The sequence below is a fragment of the Panthera pardus genome, unplaced genomic scaffold (assembly GCF_024362965.1).
Source record: "Panthera pardus isolate Hobbes unplaced genomic scaffold, ASM2436296v1 HiC_scaffold_12, whole genome shotgun sequence".
Classification (NCBI taxonomy): Eukaryota; Metazoa; Chordata; class Mammalia; order Carnivora; family Felidae; genus Panthera; species Panthera pardus.
Window position 1 is genome coordinate 13,857,181 of NW_026526677.1, and position 11,181 is coordinate 13,868,361.

The following is an 11,181-nucleotide window of genomic DNA, read 5'->3' on the forward strand; positions in this document are numbered from 1 at the left end:
ATGTAAATAAAATTAAAGCCTAGAGTAAACAAAATAATCAGAGAATGTACTGTTATCATGAGCTACAGTCTCTCAGTACTTGATTAATCAGTGCTTAAGGTATTATTGTGTATTATAAGGGACTACACTTGGAACGAGAATAATGAAATTACAATCGCACAGTTTTAATTTAGATACGTTAATAGGAACAAGCTATTCCATGGCTGTGAGCCTCATTTCCTTCATTTACCAAAAGAGATTGTTGTGGGATTGGATCATCTTTAAGTATCGATCAATCACGTCTTATAGCTAGCTACCTCTTTCTCTCTGGAATAGATGTATTCTAACTTTATCATCAAATTTATGTATAATAAACCTATCAGAATCTCTACTGTGATGACATTATATTTGCATTTTTTGGATTTGGTTGATTTGTTTTAAGGATAATAATGTAATGTTTGAAGACTTAAGGTCATCATGGTAAAGCAGAGGATATAATAAACCCTGTTGTCCTACGTCATGTTACCAGCTTTCTTAATGAGTATCTTTTCTTTTAAAGTGAAAAACATTAATTTAGTGTTCTGGTTGGTAAAGGTCTGGAAGGGAAACACTGGAAGGGAAGAAAGTCACAGTGAAACTGATTTTTCCTCCTTAATACCATTCTCTCAGTGTCATCCGAAAGCTAAACTATTTCTTTGACACCATTTCCTATTTCGCCTCTTTCCCTTGCTTATTTGTGATACAGCGACTCCTCCGGCCCATCTGACCTCGTGAAGATTCAGCTCACTGGGGTCGTAGGCGAATGTGAGTCTTTCAACAAATGCCTCATAACACGATCTTGTCTAAATTCCCACTAATCAATCTCACCAACTCATCAGACTGCATGTAACCAAAAACCAGATCTTTATACCGGTTCTCCAGTTCTAATTATGCCTGTCACTTTCTACAGGGCTGTACACTTCTCCATTTTATAAAACCCTGGACTAAGAATAAAAAAAAAACAAAAAACAAAAAATTCCAATCAAAGCCACGACTTCCACGCTAGGAGCACATCGGCACGCCATTTAAACGTTTATAACTCCAGTTTCATTATCTTAAAATATGGGGTCAGTAAAGTTGTCCTGTGAATTTCAAGATCTTATAGATAGTTTCAGTAGGTTTCCTGAGACCCAGAGTTGGGGCTCAGTTTTGGCAGTTCTCTAGTCCGGGAGGGCGTGGTCATTCATTTGTTCAATGAGCATGTGTTACTTACTTATTACATTCCAGCGTTTGAGGACAAAAAATGAGACTACCTTAAAGTTTCACAGGCTCCCTAGGAAGCCTTTATATTAAAGGACTACGTACACAGTACCACACTAACACGGAGGAAAGCTATCATTTATTAAGCCCCAAAGTGCTTAAATACCCTACTTAGATTTTTCTTATATTTTAATATCTGAACAAGGGCATTTTTAAGAGTGAGAAGTAACCGTACTGATACTTACTCCAAGATAAAAACAAAACTGCCTTGTGCCAGAGGGACAACTGGCCACAGGAACGCTATCCTTTTGTTCGTTCGTTTGTTTTTTGAAATATTTTTAAATTTAAATCTGAGTCGGTTAACATATAGTGTAATAATGACTTCTGGGAAGAATTTAGTGATTCAGCTCTTACATATTAACAGCCAGTGCTCATCCCAACAAGTGCCCTCCTAATGCCCATCACCCATAACACTATCTTTCTTAATTCTCACTGCAACCCGATACAAAATTGGCACCATTTTGCAGATGAGGAAAAAGTGAGTCCAGGAAAAACCTACAGAAGTGATGATTGATTTGTGACATAAAACAGTGTTTTCTAGGTGGGTTACTGGCCTTGGAAGCATGGGACTGGTTTTAGTGAAAGTATACAAGGGGGGAAATTGTCTTCAAACTGAAGACACTGAAGAGAGGGGTCTTGTCAAAACTCACATACCCTGTTAGCAGCAGAGCCTAGGTCTACAGCTCTTATTCTCGGGCTTTGCATAGCTCTTGATTTGGTTATTGGTGGCGGCAGTTTCAGAGAGATAATATAGTAACTGGATGTATGATGCACTCCTCATTGGCAGATGCCTGTCTTATATTTGTGTCCTCCAGAGTCTGGCATACATTTAGCACTTACAAGTTTTTGCTGAATATATGAAGGGATGGATCCCGGGCTGAGTTAAGTCATCCCTTATACCAGTCCCATTCCCTATATATTTAACTACATTTTCTCTGACTTGTCTTCAGAGTAGAGAAGCTTGCAACATTTGGACCTGTCATTCCTCATGACCTTGAAAAAAATACGCTTTGGTGCAATTGGCTCTTTATTTCCCCTTTCAAGTTTCGTCTCCCTTTCCAAGCAACATGTGAAACAATTTTAAATAAAAAAACAAAGACATCTTGCTCAGCACGCTTTTAAAAAATATTAATTTATATTTCCTTCATATCAGAGTGTTAAAGGTTACAGATAACCCTACAGAATTTAAGATTGATGCAGCGAGTGGATGAAAGCTTGAGTGGAGTCTGTTGGAATGGCATTTGCATTTTCTGTCTACTGTCGCCACCCTTTTACTACTGCCATTTACCTGTGGTAATAACAACTTTCCATGTTTTGTCGCTACTGAGGTTTTCTTCCAGTTAGTTTTTTGAAAGCAGCTTTCACGTCCTTGTTCCGTAAACTGTAGATCAAGGGGTTCAGCATGGGGATGATAATAGTGTAGAACACAGAGGCCCACTTGTCTTGGTCCAGGGAGTAGCTGGATGTTGGCCTCAGGTACATAAACATGACCGTGCCATAAAAAAGGGTGACGCCAGTGAGGTGAGACCCACAGGTGGAGAAAGCCTTATGGCGGCCTTCAGCTGAGTGCATTCTGATGATTGCTACGAGGATGAAGGCATAAGAGATGAAGATGATGAGGACGGTGCTGAATTCAATGAAGCCACACAGACTAAAGAGCAAGATCTCGCTGATGTAAGTGTCTGAGCAAGAGAGGGCTAAGAGAGGTGGGATTTCACAGAAGAAGTGGTTGATAATATTGGAACCACAGTAACTCAAACTGAAGGTGAGGGAAGTGTGGGCTACTAAACTCACCAAGCCAGCCAGGTAAGAGCCCAGCATGAGAGCCACACAAACTCTCTTGGACATGAGAGTGCTATAGTGGAGGGGTCGACAGATGGCCACGAAACGGTCGTAGGCCATGGCGGCCAGGACATAGCACTCGGCATCCACAAAACCTACGAAGAAAGCAAACTGGGTGGCACAGCTGGAGAAGGAGATAACTTTGTGCTTTGTTAAGAAGTCAGCCAGCATCCTGGGGGCAATGGCTGAAGAGTATCCCAGGTCAACGAAAGAGAGGTTACACAGGAAAAAGTACATGGGGGTGTGAAGCTGAGTGTCCGTTATGATCAAGATAATCATACCAATGTTCCCCACAACATTGACCAGGTAGATCAAGAGGAAGACCACAAAAAAGATGGTCTGCAGCTGAGGGTCTTGAGTGATGCCCATAAAGATAAACTCGGTCACCATTGAGTGGTTTTCTTTATCCATCTTTTATGTTTTATGTGTGCCTGGATTTGCTTTACTGTTTGAAGTGATTTTTAGAAATCTTCCCAGTAATCAGGTTCTATGACCCATAGGGTAACCCAAATGACTTTAATGAACTTGATGGATATGTGCTCTCTCCAGGTACCCAGTGAAAAAAGAAGATGGAAAATTCTGCTTCTCCAAAGACCTTGGTGTTCCGAGGTCATTTATCACATGCTACCAAATGTTTGACCTAATCTGTTCAGTTATCTGCGTTCTTAATTAATAAAGAAGAAAAGTCTTGAATGTCCCTTCCTTCTTCCTAAAACAAAGCAAATATGGACACAGATAATGAATAAACATTAACACTCATTACAAATAGGCACAAAAAGAAACTGAACAACTGAGGGATCTCAAAGTATAACATATCACACACACAGACACACAGACACACACACACACACACACACACACAGAAAGAGAGAGAGAGTAAAATACTTGGAGCAGAAGGTTAGCAATATTAAAAAAAAGCAGTGGATAATATTTTTTAAAAAGCCAGGGGTTACTGAGTGTTAACTCTATGCCAGAACGTTGAGTGTTTCCACACATTACAAAATTTCATTCTCACAACAGCTCTGTGAAGTAAGTACCTCTGTCATCTCTATCTTATACCTGAAAAGAATAAGGCTGTATATTAAGGAACTTCAGCAAAGTCAGCAGCCAATAAGTAGCAGAGCTGGGTCTGTCTGACTCTGGGGTTCACTTCACTTTATTGTGAACATGTGATATAATGTGATATAATGAAGTTACATCTCTTTATTTTTGCACCTGCATTTATTTTTCCTGTCTTGCATACCATGCACAGACACAGAATTAGCCCTTTAGTCTCCCTAATATTTAGAAGCATCCAGAGATTTGGCATGGGAGTAATCAGGATGAAAACACAGCTGTGTCTTTGGACAATTCTATTGACTAATGAACGGGTTGTTGCATAGCTCAGTTCAGAGTTAAGATTCAAGGATCCTTCACTAAGGGGGAATGGAGAAAACATTATCCAACTCTGTGGTCAGAAAGCTGCATGTATGAACTTTCTGTGTATGTATGTAGTTGGATTTATATCTGGCCCATTGAAGAATTCTGAGAAGGAAGTGAGCAAAACCATACCAATCCAAACCAAATCAAGCCAAAACATGAGGTAATTTAGAAATGAGTAGGATTCTCTACTAAATGTGAGAGAGAAGTCAGAGTGTATCTCCTTTAGTTGGTTTACTGCTTAAGAAAGGCAAGAGCAGAATAGTATAATGTCTTTCTTTGGAACATGGAAATTCAGAACAGGTTATCTTAAATCCTACGGTGGTCGGAAGTAGTGCCTTCACCTTTCAGTTTCTGCATAGAATATAATCAGTCACAATAAAGAAGGGGTCTAATAATGAATAATCAATACCATATATTTTCCTAAAAGTGTATAGTTTATAAATTACTTTTTGATTCATTCTTAATATGTCGTTGAATGTGTGCATTGTTTCATACATTAAGCCAATTAGGAAACAAAATGAAAAGATAAATCTTGGAGAAATTATTTGAAAAATATATTTTCACAAAGAATTTCTTTTTCCTAAGAAGGCACCTGGGTGGCTCAGTCAGTTAAGCACCCAAATCTTGATTTTGGCTCAGGTCAGCATCTTATGGTTCCTGAGATGGAGCCCCACGTTAGACTCTATGTTGACAGCCCGGAACCTGCTTGAGATTCTCTCTCTCTTTTTCTCTCTATCTCTCTCTCTGCACTCCCCCCGCAACTCATGCATGTGCTCTCTCTCTTTCTCTCAAAATAAATAAATAAACTTAAAAACGAACTTGTTCCCATAATATAAAAGGAAACTTAAAATTCACTAATGAGAAAACAACCCCAAAGTAATGGGCCAAACACTTGAATAGACACTTCACCAAGCAAGATACATGGTGGGCAAATAAATGCATGGAACATGCTCAAATCACTTGTATTAAGGATATACAAATTAAAATCACAATAAGATATTTCTACACCTCTATTAGAATGGTTATAATTTAAGAAGATGAACCATATGAAGTGTAAACAAGAAAGTAGAGGAACTGGAAATTTCATTACTGTTAGTAGGAAGGTAAAATAGAACAACAACAACAAAAAATAGTACAACCACTTTGGAAAACACTATGGCAGTACAAAATTAAATATACACATATCTATTGTATGATCCAGCCATCCTCCCCCTGCAAAACAAAACAAAACAAAACCAAAAAACACGTGGGAGCAACCCAAAGCCCCATCCATAAGTAATAAGAAATAAGGATAAGCACATTTTAGTATGTTCATAACAGAATACTACTCAACAATTAAAGAAACAAACTATTGATACATTAAACATGATGGATGAATCTCAAAAGAACTAGGGTGAGAGAACATACTTGATAAAAGAATATACCTTATATGATTCCACTTCTAAAAGTCTAAAGACTGCCAGCTAATCGATAATGACAGCCAATCAATGGTTAACTGGGTACAGGTGTGCGTGGGGAGAGACAGGAGGGAAGGATTACCAAGGGGCATAAAGAAACGTTTTGGGGTGACAGATTAGTTGACTATGTTGATTATGATGATGTTTCATGGCTTATATACATATACTAAAACATTAAAATTTCGGCTTTAAATATATTCAATTCATTGTATGCCAGCTATCACTCAATAAAGCTGTTAAAAAATACTTGTCCTTACCTCAATTATACTCATTCTCGTTACCTGTGGATGTGTATGTCACTTTTCAGGTTCTGTTAATGAGGAAGCAAAAACAGGCAGAAGGGACCTGCAGTCACACAGTGAGTTAGGTGCAGAACTGGCAATTGAGTCTAGGACTGCCAATTTCATACACACTGCCATGTTCATTTTTTCCCTCTGCTTCACACTGGAAGGTGAAAATAACCCATCAGGAAAAGAATATAAGAGGTCTCTGAGTGCTCCCATTTCTCAGTGTAGTCTTTTACTTTGGCAAAAGGGAAAATATTCCTATTATTGATACTGGGATGACTCATTCAGTCTAACCTCATAATTTTATAGAGGAAACAGACGCAAATCAAGCTTGAAAGTGCAGGATGTTACCAGGAGTTACAGGGGTGAGGGATGCCCGCTCAGAACACAGCACGTAGGGCAGGGCTGGCTGGTCTTCAGCTGGGCATGTGGAGACCAATTCGTTTCACTCACTTGAAGAATGGGATTAGAAAATCATTCTTTGCTCCCTTACGGAGTCAAGGTTCCAGTTAAAAGAGAAGTGTATGGGAAGGGGTTTCACCAATCATAAAGTGCTCTGCCTGTTCTTGCTTATAGTGGACAGACAAGTCCAGGCTTTGCTACCTGCATTTTTTTTTTTTTAATTTCTAGCACATTACTTATCTTTTTTAGAGTCTCACTTTTTCATTTTTTGATGAGATTAATGCTATATTAATATCTTATTAATGCTAACTTTCTGCAAGAAAAACACATCAGTTAGAGTGTATGTATATTCTATTATCTATCCATCATCTATCATCTATCTCTCTCTCTCTCTATCATCTGTCTATATCATCTATCTATCTATCATCTATCATCCATCTACCTACGTATCTACCTACTTACCTATCTATCACCTATCTAGTGCTAAGATCAGTATCTGTCATATGCTACATGCTTAATGCATTTGGCAATTATGTCAGTGTTAATTAAGTTAATTGTGTAAGAGGATTTAATTCAGTAGATAATTTTGTGCTCACAACTCCCAGAAAAAGAGTTCCAATCCTTATCCATACAGGTGATGAACCATGGACTGCTTTAACTTCTAGGGAAGGAGTGATTTTTCCACAGCTCTTCCATTAAGTGCTAAACCAAGCAGAGACAGATGAGGCTATAAATTCAAAATCAGAGTAAAGATCAAAGAAAACCATTATACACACACACACACACACACACACACACACACACACAAGTATATATGTATACTCTCATGAGACTACATGAGACTATATATATACCAGTGTGTATATATATATATATATATATATATATATATATATACCAGTCTATATATATATATATATATATATATATATATATATATAGCCTACGTGAGACTGGTATATATATAGTCTCACATAGTCTCATGTAGCTAAACTTCAACTGATCTGACCCTTGAAGAAATGGTGGAATATTGAATAAATAAGAATATTCCATAGTTAAACTCTATTAACAAAAAAGACCAGCAAAAGTATTGTCTTATGCAAGCTAATACAGGTCAAATATATTTTAGATTTCTATGTATCATCTCCTTTTGCATGTTCAAATGAAAAGAATTCTAGAATAAGAGTCTGGGATCCTGGTTGTTATCCTGTTTTTTCCGCTAATTAGGTGTTCAAACTTGATGAATTGTTGCATTAGATGCAGCTTCCTTATCTGTGAAAGGAATAGGGTGAAGAATCCAAACTCCACATGACTTTTCTACTCTAGTATTTTCTGAGTGCGTACTTATTGTGAAGTATCTAAAAGCCAAACCCATAGTTTATGTCTACTTTTGAACATTTAAAATGGCATGGCCCCAATGCCAAGTAAAACCATGCTCAGAGGAGCACGGGCAGGGTCATGCCACATCCCTAATGGTCATGTCTTTCGCCATCTGTCCCCATACTGACCTGTGCCCTGATTTGTTTTCTACCAGTTGGGGATAATGTCTCCTCTTCATTTGATGGGTACGATGAGCAAATATTCTGAAAAGAATCCAAAGGTGGTGACTCACGCTGGCAGCGGTCCCTGAACTCCTAGCTCAGCCACCTTTGCTCCTGTGTGCAGGAGGTTTTATCAAGTTTCAGAGTCACATACTATCCTCAGAGGAAAAGAGCTGACATGATTTCTGCAGTCACAGGAGACTGGAAGGTCTGATGAACGTCACCCCTAAGGAATTTCACTCCTTCTCCATCGTAATGATAAAAAGAAGGAAACACAAGGGACTTCTTTTCTGCCGCTCCAGTGTGGTGACTGATTCAAGCAGAAATGCATGCACTATTTTTCCAGCCCAAAGCTGCCTACTGGGTATGATTTTGATGCTAACTTAGGTCTGTTTGTTGATGCCTAAAAGTCTTTTCACGGAGGATGATAGCTTCCATGTGATATGGATGGGCCATCTTTAAACTGGACATGAAGCCAGTCTGGCATAAGGGTGGCATACAAGTACATAAGATGCATATGAGAGTTCACACACAAATTGTTTCAGTTTTCCATTTATATAAAGAAAAAGAAAATGAACAGTTAGAAGATTCTCACTGCCTACCTGATATTTTCAAAAAATCTGCTTTTTATTTGGAAATGCTATTTGACTTGAGATAAAGTTTCATCCTAAAAGAAGAGATTCAAGAATAAAATTTTTAAAAGAATTAAAAAAAAACCCCTTTGTAATATCTTTTTCCATTTTTTGACTTTCAGCCCATATATGTCCTTAAACCTGAAGTGAGCTCTTATAGTCAGGAGATAGTGGATGTTGTGTGTGTGTGTGTGTGTGTGTGTGTGTGTGTGTGTGTGTGTGGTTTGTTTTTGTTGTTTTTGTTGTTGTTATTGTTATTGTTGTTTTATCCAGATTTGTACCTGTATTCTTAAATCTCATTTTATGATTAAAATTTAATTCCTAATAACATTGACATGTTCATTTTTTATAAGATTTGTTGATAAGTCAAACCTTGATTTGAAATAAATATTCTCTCATTTCTCCAACTGCATAATAACCCATTATATGGATGTAACATTGCTTATTTAAAGTATCCTGTTGAAGGATATTTGCATTGGTTCTGATCTTTTACTATTAGAAGAAAAAAAATGCAGCAATCAATATCCTTGGGCATATCCAGTTGTCTCAATAACATTTCTTTTTTTTTTCTTTTCTTTTCTTTTCTTTTCTTTTCTTTTCTTTTCTTTTCTTTTCTTTTCTTTTGCTTCATTTCATTTTGTTTTATTTTATTTTATTTTATTTTTGAAATGTTTATTTATTTATTTTGAAAGTGAAAGAGCACAAGCAGGGAAGAGGGCCAGAGGGAGAGAGAGAGAGACATAGAGAGAATCCCAAGCAGACCCCATGATCAGCGTGGAGGCTGATGTGGGGTTAGATCTCACAGTTGTGAGATCATGACCTAAGCTGGAATCAGAACCCTGTCACTCAACTGACAGAGCCACCCAGGTGCCCCAACATTTATTTTAAAAATTATCTTTTCCCAATTTTGTGAATTGAATTTTCATTTCATAGAGTCTATACTTGTGTTTTTCTGTTCTATTCCCTTGTTTCTTCACCATTCTATACAATTAATTCTTCAATAATTCCTTTTTAAATTATACACTCCCTTATATATTTTACAACAGCAGATCTAGTCCCACCTCCACTTGTTTTCTTTTGTTTTTTTTTTCCAGGGTGGTCATGACTATAATAGAATTTTTAAAAAATTTTCTACATAAACTTTATAGTCAACTTACTTAGGGAAAAATCTGAGGATATTTTTGAGACTACATTAAATTAATAAATTAACTTAGGGAGAATTGCCACATTTATTCCATTAAGTCTTATTATCAAATAGCGTGTATGTCTTCATAACTTGTTCAAGTCTACCTCTGCACCTTTCCATTACCCTGCTATGAAGATTTTGTACTTGGTTTATGCTTAGATCTTTGGTTCAGCAATCAAAAAATGAGTATCTTATCTTACATATAAACTTTCTAACTGGAGGTTTGTTTGTTTATATGAGCTTATTAGGTTAATTTTACCTTTTACTAATTTACTAAATTTTATCTCTCTCTGTTTTTTTTTTAATTGATAATATGATAGTAGGAGTAGAAATAGTAGTTTTTGTGTATGGTGTGGTAGAATGTGGCTACATCTAACACTGTCCTAATAAAGATTTAGTTAAAATGAAATGAGCCTCCAAAGCTTAACAAGAGAATTCTTGGTTTTGCCAGATGATATAAGATCTATTTAGATGAAACTTTTGGTGGCTTGTGAGTAGTATGTAGGTATCCCCTGGAACAATGGATATATATATTTTCTCAGACCCCAATGACATATTTTTATAGCAAGTAGCTTATGTTGCCCCCTCTATGTTTCTGAAATGACATTCATGAATAATTTACCTACACTCATAATTTAAAGAGGAGAAATAAAAAGAAGAGAATTTGCAATTTACAATAAATAATTTAGCATTTTTTTCGCCATGTATTTATTTATGTATTGAGTATCTTATACCTGAAATAAACTTGAATACCTTGGGACATGGAGAGTTCTTTGTTGTTAGGGACTGTTTTGCACTTTGCAGGCTTTTAGCATTTTTGCCCCTTACCTACTAGATTCTATCCCCTTCATGTGACAACCATAAATTCCCATAAAGTCCCCAGAGGAAAAACACCACCTCCATTGAGACCTTCTTGATTCCAAGCATCTGATATTAAATAATAATTCTCAATTAAGGGGTGATATAGTTTACTACATTAGACATCTAGCTTTCCACTTTTCCCCTAATAACTGATGCATTCTTTCTCTTGGCAAACAACATCGCCAAGACTACTGTGCTGGTCAGAGTTCCCCAGAGAAGCAGACCCAATAGGAGATGGATATGTAAATCTAGATAAAAGGAGATTTAGTGTAG

General features: G+C 37.0%; 1 protein-coding gene across 2 annotated transcripts; it reads right to left on the reverse strand.

Moving 5' to 3' along the window:
• Positions 1–2,598: 2,598 nt before the first annotated feature.
• LOC109245318 (olfactory receptor 1019) lies at positions 2,599–10,862 on the reverse strand. 2 transcript variants are annotated; one of them, XM_053899200.1, is made up of 2 exons: positions 10,835–10,862; positions 2,599–3,521 (listed from the first exon to the last, which is right to left on the reverse strand). In XM_053899200.1, exons 1-2 carry the CDS (start codon positions 10,860–10,862, stop codon positions 2,599–2,601), a joined length of 951 nt encoding a protein of 316 aa, XP_053755175.1. The 2 variants fall into 2 exon arrangements, with proteins under 2 accessions (XP_053755175.1, XP_019268168.1); XM_019412623.1 differs by lacking the exon at positions 10,835–10,862 and having other exon boundaries at positions 2,599–3,531.
• Positions 10,863–11,181: the final 319 nt, after the last annotated feature.

What these genes read in the sequence shown, in the direction of transcription:
- LOC109245318 (XM_053899200.1), bottom strand. Translation starts at nt 10,862, where the DNA reads ATGCTAAAAGCCTGCAAAGTGCAAAACA. An exon ending in AGCCTGCAAAGTGCAAAACA is followed by an intron (nt 3,522 to 10,834) that starts GTCCCTAACAAC and finishes AGATGGATAAAG; the next exon opens with AAAACCACTCAATGGTGACC.